The sequence below is a fragment of the Alosa sapidissima genome, chromosome 16 (genome assembly GCF_018492685.1).
Source record: "Alosa sapidissima isolate fAloSap1 chromosome 16, fAloSap1.pri, whole genome shotgun sequence".
NCBI classification, from domain to species: Eukaryota; Metazoa; Chordata; class Actinopteri; order Clupeiformes; family Clupeidae; genus Alosa; species Alosa sapidissima.
In genome coordinates this window covers 27,930,448-27,953,032 of record NC_055972.1, presented here as the reverse complement: position 1 = coordinate 27,953,032, position 22,585 = coordinate 27,930,448, and the positions used below count along the sequence as shown (strand labels likewise).

The 22,585-nt window shown below is 44.2% G+C and overlaps 1 protein-coding gene across 1 annotated transcript; it reads left to right on the top strand.

Moving 5' to 3' along the window:
• Positions 1 to 2,776: 2,776 nt before the first annotated feature.
• hk1 (hexokinase 1) lies at positions 2,777 to 22,526 on the top strand. Its single transcript, XM_042066760.1, has 18 exons — positions 2,777 to 3,126; positions 6,221 to 6,383; positions 11,727 to 11,875; positions 12,170 to 12,289; positions 12,770 to 12,865; positions 12,979 to 13,078; positions 13,336 to 13,519; positions 14,019 to 14,174; positions 14,348 to 14,581; positions 16,162 to 16,466; positions 17,737 to 17,885; positions 18,007 to 18,126; positions 18,488 to 18,583; positions 19,134 to 19,233; positions 19,557 to 19,740; positions 19,976 to 20,131; positions 20,361 to 20,594; positions 20,945 to 22,526. The coding sequence occupies exons 1-18, from the start codon at positions 3,064 to 3,066 to the stop codon at positions 21,093 to 21,095; spliced, it is 2,760 nt and encodes a 919-aa protein (XP_041922694.1). The 5' UTR covers positions 2,777 to 3,063; the 3' UTR covers positions 21,096 to 22,526.
• Positions 22,527 to 22,585: the final 59 nt, after the last annotated feature.

Below are 22,585 nucleotides of genomic sequence, written 5' to 3'. Positions count from 1 at the left end.
TGGTCGCAATTCGATTGTGTAAGCACCCGCACTTAAATCCCTAAGGAATCCAATCTGGAAAAGCAAATTGGTTCGACTGACTTTCGGATTAACTAATCTGCTTGTGTGGACTACCCGCCTTCAGCTATGGACAGCGACGGCGAGTCTCAGTCACTGTCACACGTACGTAAAGTTGAGCTCTTGAGGGGTTGGTGCAGGGAGATGTTTTGCATGTGTGTGCGGATGCGCTGCATGGTGCCTTACATGTTTTGTGTGGCGGTTTTAGTGCGTCTGAGTGCTCGTTAAGGGTGTGCATGGACACACACCTCGGCCTCCTCCGATTTACGGAGCTGACCGGCACATAATCCTCACACAGTGCGAACAGCTGATTTAATTAGAGCTATACGAACAATAGGATGACAATGCATAGAACTGCAACTGACTATAACTAGGCTTTTTTTTATTAATATATATAGGTGACAGATATATTTATTGGCCTTATAGAAATGTTTTGTTGAGTGAAATTATATTGATATTTGTTCCTATATATATTGTATTGTTTTTGTTCTAATCAGTGTCCGTTGTATCACTCAGGCTGTTAAACCTACTTAGACTTACATATTTTCAAAGTATTTTGTCATTGTGTGTCAGGGAAGTGTTTCATTCATCAGTTGGTAATCATGTAACCTATTTTAGATTAAGAACATCTTATGGCTCAATTATTAGCTACTATCATATACATTTCCTTGTTCCTCTCTCTGTGACATGAATTCTTTGTTTTAAAAATGTTATTGCTGGCTGTAAAAAGTGTAAGACTTGTCATTGCTGGACCTGCCCTGATAGACCTATCAGTTTAGACACAGTAGCCAAAGAGTCTGTCACCATGCACTTAAATCACAGCTTGGGTGAACCCAGACAAACCAGTTAGCAGATTTAAATTTGCTCTAGGTCCGTCTGGAGACCTCCCACTGAAGTCAATTTCTGAATCACCAAAAACCCAGGAACCAGTCTCAACTGCTTATCTAGCATAGGGCGAGCTTTTTATGATAGACAAAGGAGTACAGTTAGCAGCGCTGGACAATACAACCAATGTATTGGTAACAACAGTAAATTATATGAATTTGTATTTTCTTTGGAATTGTGTAAACAACCTTTGTTAAACTTTACACAAAAGGTATATTTGCTATTCCTCCGAAAGTATAGTTGAATGTGCCAGTTTAAATTTATTTTCACTGCTGGTTACGCCCCTTGGAAATCGGAAGTGAAAGAAGGGTCCACAGACCCTTGTGAACCGTTCTGGTGTTAGTCAAGCTACTTAACTAGGCCAATGTCTCCTTGAATATGAGACCAAATGCATGTTTTCATAATGGTAGCCACACTGTGACACTTCAGGGACACAGGAAGGGCACGTTTACTGTCACACGTCAGTGAGAGATGAGTTACTCACCCTTCCCTGTGTGTTCAGTTCTGAAACTGAGCTGTGAGCTCCACAGAAACAATACTGTGACAGAGATTTTGTTGTGTGTGTTACTTTAATGATGTTTGCCTCACAGCTCTGAGGAAGTTAACTCAGTTTTCTTATCAGAAGTAATGATGCCCTGCTTTGCTGGGTGTGTTTGTCAGTGTTTGTGTGTGTGTACTGTGTGTGTGTGTGTTTGTGTGAATACAGTGGAGCCTGTCACACTGCCAGCTGTCTTCCACACTGTCATGAGAAATTAATGAGACATCTCTGTCACACACAAGTGTAAACGACCACCATTCGATGTGTCCTGTTATCGTGTGTTTGTGCTTTCGGTTCGGAGGGAGAGTTTCCTCTGAGCCACTTCCTATTGCCCCGGGCTCCTGTGAGGTGGATGAAGTTTAAGTGATGGCGCATGTAAGCCCAATTCTCCTGTGTGGTGCAATACCACTGACATGCACTAGAAGTGCCCTTGCAGCCACACATTTCCTTGAAATTCTACTACGAGGAACCCGCTGTTAGCCAGTCAAATGATGTATTTCCTGTCTGCCCCTTTCTCTGCATTTTTGTCTGTCGCTCTCTTTCTCTCTCTGTCCTTCTCTCTCTCATCCTCTCTCTCCCTGTCTATCTCTCTCTCTCTGTCTTTCTCTTTTTCATCCTCTCTTTGTCTTTCTGTCTCTCTCTCTCTCTCTGTCCATCTCTCTTTCATCCTCTCTCTCTCTCTTGCTCTCTCTCTCTGTCTTTCTCTGTGTCCTCCTCGTGTCCTCTCCTTCCTCTTCCGCAGAGCAGATGAGGTACGTCGGCTGTTACTCAGCAGAATTTCCTCCTTAACCAGCCTCCTCAGTTTTCCAGAGTAATGTATTCATCACATTAAGCCCCCCTCGGCTTAGCTCCACCTCTCTGAGTGTGTGTGATGGGGGCGGAGGGGGAGTTGGGGGAGGGGGGGGTTGCATAGCAGCATGCCGTACGTGCTTCTCCCCGCATCAGCGGCGTGAAACTCTCTCTCTCGTCGGCAGTGTTAAACCACGTGCTCTGTTCATCTCCTCTTCAACCACCCCACCTCAACACACTCACACACACACACACACACACTGATGTAGGACAGAGAAAGCATGAGTGTGTGTGTGTGTGTGTGTGTGTGTGTGTGTGTATGCGCATGAGGGAGGGAGGGAAAGAGAAAGAAAGAGGGGGGGAGGGAGGGGGGAGCTTCAGCGTCAGCTGAGCTCAACCCCCAGGGCCAGTACTGTCTGCTGAGCCAATCAGGAAGCAGGAGGTGGGCAGGACTTAAGCCAGTCCCCTGTCCCTCCCCTCTGCATCATGTCAGTGTATTACTGGCAGTCTGACTTCCTGGGGCTCAGGGAGAGAGAGTGTGAGTGAGAGAGAAAGAGAGAGAGAGAGAGGCAGAGCCAGACCTCCAGTGGTGCTAGAGGGGGAAACTTGCGTACATGCTGGCATCTTCTGTCCTGAGTTTGTGATCTAGCCCAAAGTTGGTCTACACCTTCACTTCACTGAAGAGGACTTAGAAGTTCATTCCTTTCTCCATTTTTCTTCTTCCTCTATTTTTTGTTTCGTTCTCTTTGGTTTGTCAGCTCACCGGTTCTTTTTTCACCACACCGGTGAACAGGATGATAGCCGCACAGCTCCTGGCCTACTACTTCACCGAGCTGAAGGATGACCAGGTCAAAAAGGTAAGTCCTTCTCGCAGATGGGGCGCTCTCTCTCTCTCTCTCTCTCTCTCAAACGCCCCTCACTAAACCCAGGAGCCTGAAGGAGAGAGAGGGAGAGAGGGGGAGAAGGAGAGGTAGCTAACCCTACGCTCCCTTCCCAAAAATAGGACAGCTTTGTGGCTTCAAAGCTCTGAGGCGCCCATGTGACTACAGGTAACACGTGCTGTTGTTTAGGCTTAGGGCAGGATCGGGTGTCGTCTCCTCTTTGGGGACAGGTTCAGCCGCTGGAGGGGGACGGTTTCCTGGGGGTTCAGAGTTTGGTGGGTTTCGTATGGGCAGAGGAGAGGAAGGTTGCGTGAGGTCAGGGCATCAGCACTGGAAGCCGCTGCAGTGTCCTTGAAAAGCAGGATGAGAGGGTGTCCGGGTGGCTACTCTCTCTCTCTCTCTCTCTGTCTCTCTCAGTTTTATTCACCAATTCTCTTGACCCCTTACCGCAAAGAAGGAGCCCAGCAGGGGGTAATGCTGGAGGGGGTAGTGGGGATTTGGGTCTGTTTTAGGGGGTTGGGGAGTCAAGTTTCACTGGCTAAATGACTTTGCCCCACCTCTTCCTGGTTGTAGACCTTTCCTGGAGCTAGTGAAAGCATGTCATCATTGTGAAAAGAAGGAATGCAAACATGTAGTGTGTGTGTGCGTGTGTGTGTCTGTGTGTGTGTGTGTGTGCGTGCGTGTGTGTGTGTGTGTGTGTGTGTGCGTGTGTGTGTGTGTGTGTGTGTGTGTCTGTGTGTGTGCGTGCGTGCGTGTGCGTGTGTGTGTGTGTGCGTGTGTGTGTGTGTGTGTGTGTGTGTGTGTGTGTGTTCATTTATTTTGTGGCAGGGAGAAACAGCCACTTGGCAGAGCACGACTTCCTCATGTTCCGCATCTGCTCAGCCTCTAATGATTGGCTGGAGGAAAAGAATGCAAACTTACAGGAAATAAGACAGGATTACACATTAAACCAAGAAGAAACACTTCTAAAACCTTTCGAAAGTTGGTAGTCATCTGTTGGTAGTCATCTGTGCAACAACAAAAAAAAAAAAGAATAAAACTAGTTCTTACTCAGAGTAATGTACACAAACCATTACATAGTAATGCTCAAATATGTGCTGTGTGTAATTACGGGCACAGAGGTTTTCCTCTTTCACTCTGCCCTTGTGTTTGGAGCCTCCTGCCACTGCTGTGGCTGACATGACTGACGTGCCACGGAGCTCAGCAGGGAGTCTGGACCCCTGTGGCGGGCCGACCGTGACGTCACCATGACTGTGGCGGGCAGGCCATGATGTCACCATGATGACCGTGGTGGACACAACACGAGTGGAGCATAGAGGAGACGTGCCGGTAGACCACCAGTCCCGTTTAGAGCTGCTTTAGCTCTAGCTCTTACACACGCAGCTCAAAGAACACAGGAGACAAGAACATCCTGAGCTCCGTCAGAGTTAAACTGGGTTCTCACATGATTGATGATGAACTTACCATCTGAGCTGTCCTTAATTTAGTTTTTTTTCAAGGATTAATCTTTGATATTTGATTGTTTTAGTTCTGCTTAGCTGATCTGTCATCTTAGGATATAGTGAAATAGTATAACTCATTCATAGATTGTATATCAAGCTGTGGATGTTTACCTAAATGTCCCAATAATATTATCCATCACAAAAGTAATTAATTTCATTTTACTTCAACAAAAATGAGGTATTATTTTCTTTGTGTAAATACGTATATAAAATGCTGGAGAGAGTATTCACCATGACAATGCAAAACAGGGATAAGCACTCAACCTGACAATTCATCCGTTTAGTTTTTCACTCGTGAGAAATCCAAGTCAAAGGTGATGATACAATGGCTTATATGGCACACCCTCCTAAGTACACAGTGAATTTGAATTTGAAGTGGACTGTGTAAAACTCCCAATGGTATGTCAATGACATTCCCAGATGGGTGTGATCCCTTGTATAAAAAGGAAATGTCTTGCACAGTATCCATAGTCTGCTAACCTATCAAGAGCCAGTTTAGATTAAATAAGTTCAAACAAGAAACTAAACGGAGACTGCACCCAGAGGTCATTTCTCTCTGTTAGAGGTGAAGAGGTAATGAAAGTGTTGCACAAACTGCACTGGCCACAGCTTTAGCAAGCCATCCACACAAAACAGGAAATGAACCAGTTTAACCGGATATCTGGCCATTCCAAAGTCGTATCTATGTCATACAGTCATTGTAGCTCTTTACATTGTTGGGCTAGTTGCTAAGTTGCTCTCTCATGTGAATTGGTAACAGTGAATCATTTCATCACTGTGTGTCATCTTGTGGGCTTGATCCATCCCTTCTCTCTTTTTCTCTCCCTCTTTCTCCTCTGTTCTCTACTACATGTCTTTTTAGCCAGCTACTATGTCACTGCCCAACCAAATGTCACCAGCCAACCAAATGTTGGACAATGACAGTTTCACTTGTTGTTTTTTTCCCCCTCTCACATGGTCATGCCGTAACAGGCTGTACACACACACACACACACACACACACACACACACACACACACACACACACACACACAGGGGGAGAGAGAGAGAGTTACAGCTCCAGGCAACTGAGTGTTTTTGCTCTGGGCGTTTCGGGGTAGTGTGCGATCCCCTGCAAAGGATATAGGAAGCTGCTCACTCTGAATTCTTTCATCTTTCTGACTGAATGAATGGGTCGAGCTGTCGCCGACTGTCCTCATTTCAACCCTTTGGATGCAATTAACGGGCATCTATGGTGGACAGCAGATGGTGTAGGGGGAAAGGCATGACACTCGACTCTCCAAGATCAAAAGTATCATCAGCTGTGATTAAAACCACATACAGAAATGTTGTGTTATGCTGAATAGCTGAACTCTGTGTAAAGTGAATATCTAACTTTGTCTGATCTGATTGGGATTATGTGTTCATCAGTAACTTCTGAACATGCAACAAACACAAACATTTCTTACTTCACCTAACACCATTAGTCCTGTACCTGACGCTAATAATCTGTCCCAAGCCAAGGTGTATGTTTCCCTCCCGGTCTCCTAATAAGATGCGTGTCTCTGCTCTGACCCTTGACCTTTCAGATCGATAAATACCTGTACTCCATGCGCTTCTCGGACGAGACGCTGCACGAGATCATGGTGCGCTTCGGGCGCGAGATGGAGAAAGGCCTGGCCAGGGATACCAACCCCACCGCCACCGTCAAAATGCTGCCCACCTTCGTGAGGTCCATTCCAGACGGATCAGGTGAGGATGCTTGCCGCACACTGTTAGGATAAACGGGTGGATCGACTAGCAGCTCAGCACATATCGAGCATAAACCAGATGGAAGTTTTAGAACACACGTGGTTTAGATGAAGCAGAAAATCAACTGTTAAAGATCACTCCTGAAATATATGAATACATTTGAAACCATGTCAAAAGTTTCTGTAATTTTCAGTTTCATAGGGTTATGACAGTGTCACTCTTACGTAGATACCTTACAAGTAAAGTGTTATCAAACTTATCTATTATCCCACTTTCCCTTTTGTCTAAAAACAGGAATGTGTTCAGATACTGCCGCAGAAAGATACAAATAGACTCGACTCGTCTGATCTTCTGTGTGGCTGCCTATCTGTGTAGTGATGTGGGCATGACCATGCTTGCAGATCTCTCTTACAGATCGCTTCACAAGACATGATTAGCATCTGTATGTGGAGGAAGAATGTATACCATATACCATCACATGGCGTAAAATGAAAAACTAGATTGTGCTATTCAATAATACAGTACTCTATAGTACTGTGAAGTGTAAGGCTGAATGTCCCATGGACGTGTCACATGAAAGCCAAGAGACTATATATAGTCCAGTTCAATAAGCATGTCCTCAATCATATGTTTCCAAACGTATTGGAACAGAGCATGGGTCGGGGAAGCAGAGGCTATTGAGTGACCACGGTGAACCCCGTCTGTGAGCAACCTTTCGTCCGTGGCCCTCTGGCATCGCGTGGCGAGCGTGCTGAGCATGCGGTTACATCACAGATTACCCATAATCCCACCCTCTGGTCATTACATGTGACTCTGGCCATGCCCCTGCGAGGTGAACACTGTAATTTCATAAAGCAGCACGCATGCTTCAGTCAGTCCTGTGGGCTTCACTTTTTACCCATACCCTTTTTGGTTTGTGATAAGGGCAGCATCAGTGGATTACTGTTTTAGGTTTGGTGCCTGGGCAGAATCTCTTTGTTTCACAGTAATCTGGATGAGTACTTCTCCCAAATTAATTGCTTGATCCCCTGTCTGAGTACCAATCTGACCCCCCCCCCCCCATGCCAAAAACCATCTGACACATCGCGTATAAAATTTTCGTTTTCCATTCAAAAAACCACCTCCTGATTGTGTCATTGTTTCTTGTGTTCACCCACAACTGCATCCAAACAATGTGCAGGGGCTGCTAGCTCAAGCACAGAGGGCTTCTCTGTTTGCAAGGAACACAGTCTCAGATTTGGTTGGTCAGTGATGTCCAGTGTTGTGGAGAGCCGTTGTTGTTTCAAGTGACTACCCGGCGGAGAGACTGAGAGCCTTGCTTGGGTGCAAACACATGCTGTGGCATTTAACCTCCAGCGCTATTAACCTGACAGCTTTGCCATTTGCTGCCCCTGATAGTGCTCTGCCCTCACATTGTTCTCCTGCACCCTATTGTTGTATCGCCTGTGGTCAGCAAGCTAGTTGCTAAATAAAGACTGTGGCCTTCAGCTTTGGTTAGGATAACAATCTACTGGTTGTATAGTTTGAGTTAATACTTTTGCCCAGTGTGGCCAATTATGTAGTGTTTGTTGTGAGTACTGTGGACTGTGAAATACATAGAGGACCAAAGAGATATTTATAACATTCATGGCTTCCTAATTAACTGCAACTCATTCCCAAGTTGTCCAACAGGCGTAGTTGCGCGTTTATTTTTGTTCTGAGTCAGTGACCATTTTGATGTCCTTTCTTTCAATAATTCAAACTCCGCTTCCCTCGCAACCCCCACCACCCACCCACCTCCAACACACACAGACACACACACAGACACACACACACACTTTAGATTGCAGCTGTAAAAGGCTCTGCAGCAATCCCTGCCCTCTCTGAATGTGCTGTTTGTGCAACAGAATAATGCTGTGATATCAGGTGACAGCCGGTTTTTGCCGAGCAGAGAGGCACACACATGCACACAGTCACATACACACACACACACACACACACATACATACACACACACACACACACATACACACACACACACACACACACACACACACACTAAGAGCAGCATCTGCACACATAAGCACAGAGAGTGACTTGGCACATTTCACATCTCTGTTAGCAGAGGATTTGGGGGAGGCACGTTAGGCTTCTCTCGAAAAGCTGTGAGGGATTTTTGTCTTTGGGGATGTTTTCATTCCTCCTAAATGCCTTTACACCTCAGTATTATTCCCTCAGGGAACACTGGAGAGAGAGACAGGTTTATGAGCAAGTGGATGGTTTTGTCAACTCCCTTTCACCATCTCAAATATAATCTCTTATGTCTCTTTTGTTTGTTTGTGCTGGTGAAGGCTGCATAAGCATTCTCTAGTTTCTTGGTGTTTTAAGCCCCCAACGTTGTCTTCAAGGCAGCGCTGCCTGGAATGCGCTTGGGTTAGGCATGGGTTAAAGTTAGGGTTAAGGGGTAGGGTTAGGTGCCTTTAAATCGACGGTCGCAGTGCTGCCTGGAAGACGAAGTTGGGGGCTTAAAACACCATCGAGCCATTCTCTATCATTCTCTACTCAGAGTGCTTTAACACAAGACACGTGGTTCTGCAAGTTATACATTGAACAAACACTGACTTAAGTAAGTATTGGTAGTTTGATGATGAATATAAAAGTGCTATATTGCACTGGATTTCTGAAAGACATGTTTGCGTAAAAACACTCCAATAAATGCTTTTGAGCCCATGCATATATTTTATATTTAGTATCACAAAGCATACTATCACACAATGTAATAAAAACAGTACACCTGTCTTATATTACATGGTCATGTTACTTTCGTAAAAAGTGAGTAAAAATGCACACTCATTTTACCTGGAAGATTACAAATGTTAGGTCATGTAAGGCTGTGTAGTGTGACGCACTGATGCACATTGACCTTGCGGAGGTGGCAATGGAGAGATTGCACACCACTTCCAGTTCTTGAGCTCTGATCAGACTATAAAATAGATGAATTATAGACATAGTGCAGAGCCAGGCGGACAGACAGGACAGAGAGGACAGTTTGGCAGCTCCAGACTCGCTGCCCTGACGGGCCGCTGGGGAACTGGCTTTGGACAGGGACACAAGGGACCATAGCAATCTTAGGCTGCAGCCCATCCAATTTGCCCACATGATTGGAGCCAAAAGCAGATTTCATAGAGCTGGGAAGAAAGGGTGGGGCGCACATTATAACCACAAGAATGGGACTGATGAACCTGCCTAGAATACAGGAAAAAAAGGAGAGAGAGAGAGATTGAGATGAGAGAGAGAACGTAGAGAGAAAGTTAGAGAGAAAGAGAGAGAGAGACTGATGAACCTGCCTAGAATACAGGAAAAAAAGGAGAGAGAGAGAGATTGAGATGAGAGAGAGAGAGAGGGAGCGAGACATAGAGAGAAAGTTAGAGAGAGAAAGAGAGAGAGTGAGAGAGAGGGAGGGAGAGGGAGGGAGATTGGTACTGTTCAACAATACATCATTTTGTGACAAAAGTCTTGACTCCTCGGAGGAGGTGTGAGTTACAGAAAATGGGGGCGTTGACTGTGCGAGAAGTCATGTGAAGGCATCCAGATGACAAGTTCTTTCACACTCTCTGTCTGGACTCCATACCACTGTGTGAAAGTGCCATTACTTAGTGGCTGTTACTGGCGTTCGTCCCCTTTCTTTCTCTGACCTAACAGAATTTCCCCTGGGGATCAATAAAGTATCAATCTATCTATCTGAATAGGCTAGGAAAATAATCACTGATTATTAACCCTTAAAGCAAAGATCCTTGATTACTAGCTAGCTCCACTTTAACCCTCTCTGCTTAAAGGTGTGGGTTTTTGAACATTCTAACAAAAGATTCCGTCCCGCAACAATTCAAGGTTCTAAAATTCTATGTGGAATTTAATGAACCCAGATATTCTTTAGAACATTCATTTCCCAACATTCCCCACATCTTTAAGGGTTAAAGCCGGGTCAGAGTGGTAGCCAGGGGGGAACACACAGGCCCTGATAATCAGCACTTCATATAAGTTTATCAGAGTGATGCAGGATGGCGGCAATTCAATGTTTTTGTTTCTCTGCGAAGACAGAGACATTTTATGTGCTGTAAAAATGTCCAGTCTGATATGGTTATAGTTATCTAATAGTTAGATATTCGGTAATCATTCTGTAAAATAAACTTGACACGGCAAGGGAAAGCCTATATGGAGTTCATTTGTGGACTTTTTTAATGAATCTCTGTATCACGTTTTCTTCACCAATAACCAAGTGCCTCTGTGCACTGACATTTTGAATTATAACAACAACATATGTGCCAAGTATCGAACATGAAGCAGGGTCAGACAACTCTCATTGTAGACCAGTGTTTCTCAAACTTTTTCAGACGAAGGACCTCTTAACCAATAAAAAAGAAACGCACGGACCACCTAGCTAAAAAAAAGATTAGACCTACTTCAACAGTATATTAGCCTACACAATAGGCCTAAACTTACTCACTGAACCACCTTGCTTATTGTCTTTGCACTTTGCTTATTGTGTCAGAGGATTCATATGATTTAAACTGGCATATCTTACATAGACAGTGTTGCAGAACTGTTTGGATTTACATACAAGTTGGTTCAATATATATTATATTTTACCACGTCTGCTCGCGGACCACTTGGGATAGCTTGAGGACCACCAGTGGTCCCCGGACCACACTTTGAGAAACACTGTTGTAGACAATCTGTGACAGAGCCACACTGCACTCCTTTCGTGAATATCTGTCATCACCCAACTGTTGGCAGTTTTTAAAGTCACTTTATTGCACCATATATATATATATATATATATATATATATCACAACTTTACAAGGAAGTCCTCTAAAGGAATCAAGTGATCCACTGACACGTTTATGGTCAGTTGATGTCCTCACTCACATTGCAAGCAATATAGCTGAAACAGTGGGAACTTTCACAGACACAAATTGCACAGATTTGGCAGACAGCTTGCCTCTTGTTGGCAAGAGTTGAGTTGTACTGGCATCTATTCTGAGTGTATTTTACCAATGAGATATGTTGCCTCAACACATTTTGACCACAGAACAGTGAGAATGAATGAGTACTTCTGACTTCCTACCAACACAATGGTTTTTGCATACATTGATATGCCTACAGTTCACCAATGTAGGCATATCAGTTCAGTTTACATGAGCTATTGTGTTGTCCACATATATGCTTGTGTGTATGTTTATGTATGTAGGCCTACAGTATGTTTATTTTGTGGGTGATGGAGAGTAACATGGTATAACTTGCATAATTGTGATACAATTGTGGAACAAAATTGTAAAACAACTTCCGCCCTTGTGTTATCACAGAAAAGGGGGACTTCATTGCTTTGGATCTTGGAGGCTCCAACTTCCGTATCTTGCGAGTGAAGGTTTCTCATGAGAAGAAACAGACTGTGCAAATCGAGACTCAGAACTATGACACCCCAGAGGATATCATGCATGGGAGTGGAACCAGGGTAAAGAGTTCTTGCCTTCATACTTCTATTTATTCATTGGACTGATGCTTTTATCCAAAGCAACTTACATATGTCAATTATTACAAGGGCCAGTCTCTCCAGAGTTAAATGCCTTGCTTAGCTGGGAATTGAACTCACACCTTTTTCTGACTAGTACTTGCTAGGAATATCAATATGAAGACTACTTCATTGCTTAATGTAATTGAGGTCTAGCACTACAAACAAAGACTTGGTAAAGCGCATCCATTCAAGCGAATAACTTCTAATTTATGTTGTCTTCACCTTATGCTACAGTTGTTTGACCACGTGGCCGAGTGCCTGGGCGACTTCATGGAGAAGCAAAACATCAAGGACAAAAAACTGCCCGTCGGCTTTACTTTCTCCTTCCCCTGTGCACAGACCAAACTGGACGAGGTAAGAGGTGACCAATGGTATCTGTATGATGATGAAGTGATGATTAACCAGCTGTATGATGATGATGACGATTAAGTTGCTCGAATCTAATAAGGCATAAAGTGTACAGGGCAGCCGTGGCCTACTGGTTAGCACTTCGGACCTGTAACCGGAGGGTTGCCGTTTCGAACCCCGACTAGTAGGCACGGCTGAAGTGCCCTTGAGCAAGGCACCCAACCCCTCACTGCTCCCAGCGCTGCTGTTGTTGCAGGCAGCTCACTGCGCCGGGATTAGTGTGTGCTTCACCTCACTGTTTGTACACTGTGTGCTGTGTGTGTTTCACTAATTCACGGTTTGGGATAAATGCAGAGACTAAATTTCCCTCACAGGATCAAAAGAGTATATATACTATACTATACCACCACAACGCTGTTGTGAGTTATCTGACACACAATATATTTTTTTAGTATTCAAAGTGCTCTATTGTTTGTCCTACACAAGGCTGTTTTGCTGACTTGGACCAAACGATTCAAAGCCAGCGGAGTAGAGGGCATGGATGTGGTCCAGCTTCTGAACAGGGCCATCAAAAAGCGTGGGGTGGGTGACATTTTCCTTATGTGTGCTTTAAACACTTTGGCAAACACGTTTCATATAATCCATGCTGTTGATTACATTTTAACCTCATTTCATAATAAATGTGTAAATCTTAGGACTACGAGGCGGATATCATGGCTGTCGTAAATGACACAATCGGAACGATGATGACTTGTGGATTTGATGACCATCGTTGTGAAGTTGGCATAATCATTGGTAAGAAAGCCCTTTGAAGAACTGATCAGGCTTGCACAAGCCCTATCCAAACCTGTAACATCATCTGTACTGGCTATGCATCAATCAGATGTCAGTTAGAGGCCAATTCTGTCAAATGCAATTGCTGCTGCCCCACAGCAATGCCCTGGATGCGCTATATAAATGCAAGTTAATGTTGTCATTGTTGTTGTTGTCGTTGTTGTTGTTGTTGTTGTTGTGGGTCTTATTGTCTCTCTTAATGTTCTCCTACCGCCCAGGCACTGGGACCAACGCGTGCTACATGGAGGAGCTGAGACACATCGACCTGGTGGAGGGAGATGAGGGTCGGATGTGCATCAACACAGAGTGGGGTGCGTTCGGCGACGATGGGATGCTGGAGGACATCCGCACTGAGTTCGACCGGGAGATCGACAGAGGATCTCTCAACCCCGGCAAGCAACTGTAAGCCCCTATGCATGCATACATGCACATTATCACTTAGAAAATAGGTTAATCAGAGCTTTGCAAATAATTCCTTTCCCTTTTAGTTTTAATGGACGCTAGTGTGCCATAAATGTGGCAGGAATATCAAGTAAATGATCAGCCCAAGTCATATTGTTGTCTTGGGGCAGCCGTGGCCTACTGGTTAGTGCTTCGGTCTTGTAACTGGAGGTTTGCCGGTTCGAACCCCGACCAGTAGGCATGGCTGAAGTGCCCTTGAGCAAGGCACCTAACCCCTCACAGCTCCCCGAGCGCCGCTGTTGTTGCAGGCAGCTCACTGCGCTGGGATTAGTGTGTGCTTCACCTCACTGTGTGCTGAGTGTGTTTCACTAATTCATCAATTGTGATCCATGCAGAGACCAAATTTCCCTCATGGGATCAAAAGAGTATATATACTTATACTATACTGGTCTGCTGCACCCTCACCTGGAGTGGTGAATAATGTCGTCCATGTTTGCAGCTTTGAGAAGATGGTGAGCGGAATGTACATGGGGGAGTTGGTGAGGCTCATCCTGGTGAAGATGGCCAAAGAGGGCCTGCTGTTCGAGGGACAGATCACCCCAGAGCTGCTGACCAGAGGGAAATTTGAAACCAAATACGTCTCAGCCATGGAGAAGTAAGAACAAGAATCACGGTGAAAATGCTCATAGATGTGTAGAAGTATTATCGATTTTGTTTTTGTAGTTTTGTTAGATAGCAGACATATTTGTTGCAGATTGGCTGCTATCTCGTACTCTTTCACTGCCTCAAGTTAACAGTCGCACATGTAATGCTTGGGGTTTTTTTCAGGAGCAAGGAGGGCTTGAGCAAAGCCAAAGAGATAATGGCCCGTTTGGGTGTGGAGGCATCGACGGACGACTGCATCGCCGTCCAGCACATCTGCAGCATCGTGTCTCACCGCTCAGCTAACCTCATTGCGGCCACGCTCGGGGCTATCCTGCTCCGCCTGAAGGAGAACAAGCACGTGCCCCGCCTCCGCACAACAGTGGGCATCGACGGCTCCCTCTACAAGATGCACCCACAGTGAGTACTAGAAAGATGCATTTTGGGTATTTTTGTTACGTCTGCATGTAACTCAATCTACAGGTGTGATGGAAGAGTGGTAGCTTTGCTGCCTGACAAAAGGTCAACCCAGGTTTGACTCCTGAACCCACTGATTTGAGTCTTTATCTCTTTGAATAAAAGCATCTGCTACCAATCACTTACAAATACTATGTCACTCAATGAAACCTACAAGTGCAGAAATCAGGCACTGGTCTGTGAAGGTCACAGTGACCTTGGATCTTGAGCCCCCATTATAATGTGGTGTGTCTGCTGAATACTAAACACTACTTGCTACTAGTGATTAATTACTAGTCACTCTATGAATCTTGCACTCTCAAGTGCAGAAATCAGGCACTTGTCTGTGAAGGTCACAGTGACCTCTAGCCCCCCATTATAATGTGGTGTGTGGCAACAAATACCATGTTTACCCTCACAGCACCAAATATTTCCACCAAATATTTCAGACAGTTGCCTAAACAAAGCCATACTGTCACACCTGGACTCCACAAACCAACATACCACTACACCAAACTTTGTTGTCCATTACCTTCTTAAAAGGCAAGTATAATCACGAGTGAAACTGTATCACATCTTCCAGAAACAGATGTACCCTTTGTGTCAGACACTGGACTCTTCTGGTATGCAGACAGCTGACTTGTTTATAGACACGAGGACAAAAGCCAGAACACTCTCCCTAGTGACTTGTATAACTATAACTTATAACTGCACAAAGGATTATACAATGGTTTGATTTCAGAGTATGATGAAGGTCATGCTTCACTTTATTACTTTATAGTTTGAGATACTGTAAAATGTTTACAGCAACAATGCAATTGTGCTGTATTGCTTCTCGTTTTCATTGTAGTTTTATAAAACACTTCAGCTTTCAAAGAAAAGTTGTACAAACCAAACCTTGTTTGTTGTACAAACCAGACCATGACTAACTTCGCCTATTCCCCAACAATACCAGAAAGGCACAGGAAATGACACAAGAACATGAACTCTGTCATGATGCAAGGACAATGACTGTACATGCACTAATAACAGAGGTGCAAGCATAGTTTTACTGTTAAAATATGGATGTATATTAAAAAAAACTCCAGCAATAATGCCATTTTAAAGGCATGCTAAAAGTACGACTTTATTTTATCATCTCTGTTGGGTAATTTCTTGTACAGTACATTGTCTTGTGTCATTTCAAGTTAAAGTTAAAAGTTGACTGGTATTTAGCAGACGCTTCTATCCAAAGCGACACACACTCACAGACTTCTCTTTGCTCAAACGCAAAGTAACAAGATGTATAGAATGCACTGGTATATTCAATCACAGTGTCTTCCCATTTTGCCTCTGAGATTAGACCTATATAGATGTCATTTCTAAAGTTAGTAAACCTTTACTCCATCCTGACAGGCCTAGGCCTATACATAGCCAATTGCACCTAATGATGATATAGTATATCTTAACAGAATAATTTGTGTATTTGTATATTTGTCCAGTCACATCATCTCACATATTTCTCCTATCCTATTTGACCACTCTTGTCTTTTATATTGTGACAGATATTCCCGTCGCTTGCACAAGACCGTCCGCCGGCTGGTGCCCGACTCTGACGTTCGCTTCCTCCTCTCAGAGAGCGGCAGCGGCAAAGGGGCTGCCATGGTAACTGCCTGGGCCTATCGGTTAGCCGACCAGACCCGGCAGATTGAGGAGACCCTGGACCAGTTCCGTCTCACCAAAAACCAGCTGCTGGAGGTGAAGAAGAGGATGAGGGTGGAGATCGAGACCGGTCTTGGAAAGAACACCCAGGACAAAGCCACTGTCAAGATGCTGCCGACATATGTGAAACAGACTCCTGATGGGACAGGTAAACAGCATATAATCTCACGCTATAATGGCTTTATAGCTTAAGACTGCCATGGCTTAACATCATGGTTTAAATTTACTCATTATGCAGGTGAGATGTATACATCCTATGAAATAACTATGCATCATTCTGTAATGTAGAGAATTCTTTGGTGCACAACATGCTCTGCTTTGTGGTAGCATGAAGAGTAGAAAGGGTCAGTGTCTTCTTTAGCATCTTATTTTAGCAGACACCATGTTGAACAAGTCAAATGAAATGCTAAAGCAAGTCATTAGGCTCAGCTGACAGGACAGTACCTGTGCAGTTGTGCTTACACATTCAAGCAGATTTAAAGCTCCCGATTATGGACTAGTAATCCCTGGCTTACTCAATGAAAGCACATGACATTATGTATTTTAAGACCCTTTGGTGTCCTGCTAATGACCCTGATTGAGGTCATCAGGATTTATCACAGGTACCCTTCTATCGGCCACTTCAATCTCAATGTTAGTAATGTCACAGCATTTTAGTGGAAATGATTGAGTAACAAAATCCTTTGGGTAATTCTAGATATTTAGGCTTATTGTCACCAGAGGCGGAGAGTACACAGCTTCATTACTTGAGTAAAAGTACAGATACCCTTTGCTAAATTTACTCAAGTACAAGTAAAAGTACAACAGTCAGATGTCTACTTAAGTAAAAGTAAAAGTTTCATCTTTTTACCATGTTGCCAGGGATGGGCAGTATTTCTAATACATGTATTTAAAATACAAAATACTATTTTGTAATTGAAACACTTGAAGCGAAAACTATCATTAACTTGTTCAGAAAATTGAAATAGTCTGGCGAGGTGGGGCCACAGGTTGGCACATTCCCGGGATGGACCTGCTGCGTCTTTATCCATTGTTTCGTCCATGGTTTCGTCTCTTATCTAAATCTGACCATGGAGTTGACTTTGGTGGAAAGCTGATGGTGATTGCTGATAGGCTGTCCCAATCAGTGGCGCCTGCACAATCTAATCACGTTTGAGAGGGAAACAACAAATTGAGGGTTTCCGAGATTTTTCTTTTTTCCTTTTTTTTCAGAAGTAGTAACGGGTACTCACGGTTATGGATAGAAATGTAGTGGAGTAAAGAGTACAATATTTGCCTCTGAAATGTACTTGAGTAAAGTCATGAGTACTCCCCAAAAATGATACTCGAGTAAACTACAGATCCCTCAAAATTGTACTGTACTCAAGTAAATGTACGCCGTTACTGTCCGGCTCTAATTGTCACTATGTGTTTTGCAGAGAATGGAGACTTCTTGGCTTTGGATCTGGGTGGAACAAACTTCAGGGTGCTCTTGGTGAAGATTCGCAGTGGCAAGAGGAGGACTGTGGAGATGCACAACAAAATCTATGCCATCCCACAGGAGATCATGCAGGGAACTGGAGAGGAGGCAAGGCATCAGCACTCTTCACCCCCAACATGATACATGGCCCTTAATGAAAGCAATTGAAGAAAAGGGATCATCTTCATTTTTTATGTATTTTTAACCTGTTGACTATTTTGTTTCCTAGCTTTTTGATCACATCGTCCACTGCATATCTGACTTCCTGGACTACATGGGCATGAAGAATGCCCGCTTGCCTCTTGGATTCACTTTCTCCTTCCCTTGCAAGCAGACTAGCCTGGATGCGGTAAGATGACATTACTCTGCCTCGGGCTGAGCCTAGCCAATCATGCATGTATGAAATCAATCAAGACCCTACTGTTGAAATCACTGGTGTAAACTTACCAAACACATTCATTCTTTATGCTTTTATTGTTTTCCAACTTACCATTGTTATTATTATTATAATTATTTCATAAACCATTAGTTTAGATAAAATGTCCCAGTCAATGTTATCAACAGAGTTTTTACATGTGTTACAGCACTAGTACATGGTGAAACTACTCTGGTTGATGTCCTGTCTAGGAAATTAAACATTTGCCTGTGTGTGTGTGTGTGTGTGTGTGTGTGTGTGTGTGTGTGTGTGTGTGCGCATGTCTGTGCTTCAGGGCATCCTTGTGAACTGGACAAAAGGTTTCAAAGCCACCGACTGCGAGGGGGAGGATGTTGTGGGACTGCTCAGGGAGGGCATTAAGAGGAGGGAGGTGAGTTGTTGCGCAACACCCACATTTCCTGAAAATGACCGTGGGAGGGAAAGCTGGGGGCTAGGCGGTAATCTTCCATTGCATTACCATAGAGCTTCACCGCATGGCCCGGGGAGGAAGAAATACTCAGAAGTGCTCTCTCAGGAGTTCGTTACAAAACTCCTGGAATGTCTCTGACTCTGACATGAGAACAGCATAGGCCCACTGGAAGTCATAGCTACAGGGTGGAGTGAAGTCCATTATATCCATGTAATTGTGGTTGTTTATATCATTTATAAACAGTGAGTCTAAACATGAGAAAGAAGTGTGCAGCCATGAGCATGATGAATCAAACAGATACTAGATAGTAATGCTTTGAAACATTTATTTCTGCCATTTTTGTGTCCATAAGTTTCATAATTGCATTGCAGAGATCAGGAGAGCTTTTGTAACAAGGCAAAGCAACGAGCCGCTTCTGAATGATGATAAATTCTCTGTGCTCTAACCCTGTGTGGTTATTAGCCTATCAACGGCCATATGTAACTCTAACCCCTGCCTACATCACAAACAGGAGTTTGACCTTGACGTGGTGGCCGTTGTGAATGACACTGTTGGTACAATGATGACCTGTGCATACGAGGAACCCACATGCGAGGTTGGACTGATTGCAGGTGAGGTTTAACACACCTGATGAACTATCCTACACTTTAACATCACAAGCACTCTTAATATTATACGATTTTTTGACCGATGTTACTTCCTTGTTTGCTTTTTGGCTTTCATTCTAGGCTGCCTTATAATGATTAAATTCATAATAATGGATTCATGAATTCTAATTTCAAATGTAACTAATGCAGCATAACATATTACAATTTATAGAGACACAATGTGATTATGTTTTTAAAAAGCCTTTTTATATTCTATTTTTAGAAAGCTATAGCTCTGTTTAGAATTCGTCCATGCCTTGACAGACAGTTGTGCTGTGATCTTCCAGGTACGGGCAGCAATGCCTGCTACATGGAGGAGATGAAGAACATTGAGACGGTCGAGGGGAATGAGGGACGGATGTGTGTCAACATGGAATGGGGCGCCTTTGGAGACAACGGGTGCCTGGACGACATCCGGACAGAGTATGACAGGACAGTGGATGAGTTGTCCCTCAACCCAGGCAAGCAGAGGTCAGTCCCACTCCATTTAGTCTTCAGACTAAACATCCACCACCCACCGCTCATAGCTCTCAGTTACACTGTTATACAGGATGCCTGATGTGTTTCTAGTTTAACTATAAAAGTACATTTTGTAGTACATTTTCCATTTCATATCATCTTTATCTCCATGTCTTAGCATTATGTGTGTAGTTTTTGCAGATCTTTTGCACATGTTGTAACAATATCTGCTGGTACGTTCGTCCAGGTATGAGAAGATGTGCAGTGGCATGTACCTGGGAGAAATCGTACGGAACATCCTTATCGACTTGACCAAGCGTGGCTTCCTTTTCCGAGGCCAGATTTCAGAGACTCTGAAAACTCGGGGCATCTTTGAAACCAAGTACCTCTCTCAAATAGAGAGGTAAGCAGCACTGGGGTTTGGTAAACAATTACAAGAATAAACTTTGTGATGTCATTTTTCCTACTAAAGTTTTTATAGTACCTTTCCCAAATGTAATTGTTCATATGTGTGAGTTTAATGTTGAATAGACAAAATAACAGCAGAGCCCATCAACATTGTGCATAATGAACATTCTTAACACCGCTCATCGACTTCTCAGCATGAAGTAAGACGTTCTGTCTCCCCCTAGTGATCGTCTTGCTCTACTGCAAGTGAGGTCTATCCTACAGCACCTGGGTCTAGACAGCACCTGCGATGACAGTATCATTGTGAAGGAGGTGTGTGGCACTGTGTCCCGACGTGCCGCTCAGATCTGCGGAGCTGGAATGGCCGCCGTGGTCGACAAGATCCGCGAGAACCGAGGACTGGACCACCTGAACGTCACTGTGGGGGTGGACGGGACTCTCTACAAACTCCATCCACAGTAAGTCCAACACGAAGCTATAACAAAAAGCATTGGCATGTGCTTTATATGCCATTACACGTGGGAACACCCATGTAAAAAAAACAGTTTTCTTACCTGAAGTAGTTTAGTATACATTATAGTGAGCTATCAAGTACATTGCCAGTTCTGTAGCTAAATGGTCACCTCAGAATGGGCATGTATAATGTGATTGTGCTCAGAGGGCTCGTTTAGACAGTTTAGGTGATATCTATGTGCATGTACTCTATCATGATGAGTAAAGTGAAGCCTGATGATGTAGTGGATGAGAGATGGGGAGAGAGGCTGTGTGGTTCTAACAGTTCCCTGTATGTTTGCTCTGCTCCCTGCAGCTTCTCCCGGATCATGCACCAGACGGTAAACGAGCTCGCCCCCAAGTGCAGCGTCAACTTCCTGTTGTCGGAGGACGGCAGTGGCAAGGGCGCCGCACTCATCACGGCCGTGGGCTGCCGCCTGCGCGAGCAGGAGAAGCAGCAGAGCTGAGCGCCCATGGCTTGGCTGACCTTTAACCTTCGACCTCCGCCCTGCGCTCTCCACCCTCCGCCCAGCGCCCCTGTTCCCTCCTCGTTGCCGCCACCGCCACTGCCGCTCCTACAGCCTGATTGCCGCAGCCGTGACCACGCTTGGCTCCCCTCCGCTCCGCTCAGCTTCGCCCTCCATCGGAAACACACCAAAGTGGGGGGGATGATTCCAAGCTCTCTGTTGGCTCCATTCCCTCTCGGGTTGTCACAAACATTATTCCCTCTGTCGGTCTTTTTCACTTTGTTTATATGTGTTAGTGTGTGTGTGTGTGTGTGTGTGTGTGTGTGTGTGTGTGTGTGTGTGTGTGTGTGTGTGTGGGAAGCGGGCTATCCTCTGTGACTTGAGTCTATTTCTCAGATATTTGTCGTGAGGCTGCTGTAAAAGTGTATTTTTGTGTGGCTGTACAGAATATATAAAGCAAAAAGGGAAGTTGTCTAGATACACAGAGAAGAGAATATCTTTGATCCAGTAACATTGTGTGTATTATTTATTTTATTTTTGTATTTTATGGGAGTGTTATCGTGTCATGAGATGTCACTGAACTTGGCTGTTTGGGGGTTTCGTTTCACAAAAACACGCTGCTGAAGTCCCTGCAGTTTCAGATGGTAAATCACATACTGTACGCTCTCTGCTTAGCGGAGCTCTCGGCCAGACCCAGGGTGGCTTCTACCCTAGTATGGTAATCTGCCTGACCATCAACATCCATTTTATTTTCTCCACAAGGTCAGTGTTACAGTTAAGCTCTCCCATGGCGGCTCTCCCACGCATCAACACTTCCTCCTTTTGGTGCCCCCCCCCCCTCTCATTTGCACAATAAAAGAACCAACCATGCACCAAAGCAGACTAGGATCTGACTGTGTGTGGAAAATGTCATGCCTTTGCAAAGCCAAAACTGTCCCTATGACAAGAAGGGGGAAATCTATAACCATTTGAGAAATCTTTACATATATAGCACATACTTAAATGCATAAATAGTATATGCATATAAATATATATTTATTTTACTACAATTCTTTGAAGGAGCACTATGTGTTTCCTTATGTCTCTACATGGCCCCTTTCTTTTTGCAGTGTAACGTACCCAGGCACAAGCCCTTCTAGGGTGTTACTGTACTATAATCCTTCGGCTTTGGGGGCTTGCCAACATAATGGTAAATTTACAGTGGATGGGTGTGTGTGTGTGTGTGTGTTGCAAAGATTTCTTTTTGTGAGTTCTACCTTGAGAATACCTGTACAGTGTATTTTAGCCCCAGGTAATGAGGAATGCATGCCTTAATTGGTAACAGAGGTTTAGGACATTTATTTTGTACAATTACATAGATGCTCTATAGTTGCTCCAGAAAGTAAACCGTAAAGAAAATATGATAAAACATTATTTTGATGAGCAACCAAACGCGTGTCACATGTGTGTTACTTCACTGCACAAGTATCTGTTCACAGACTCATGGCCAG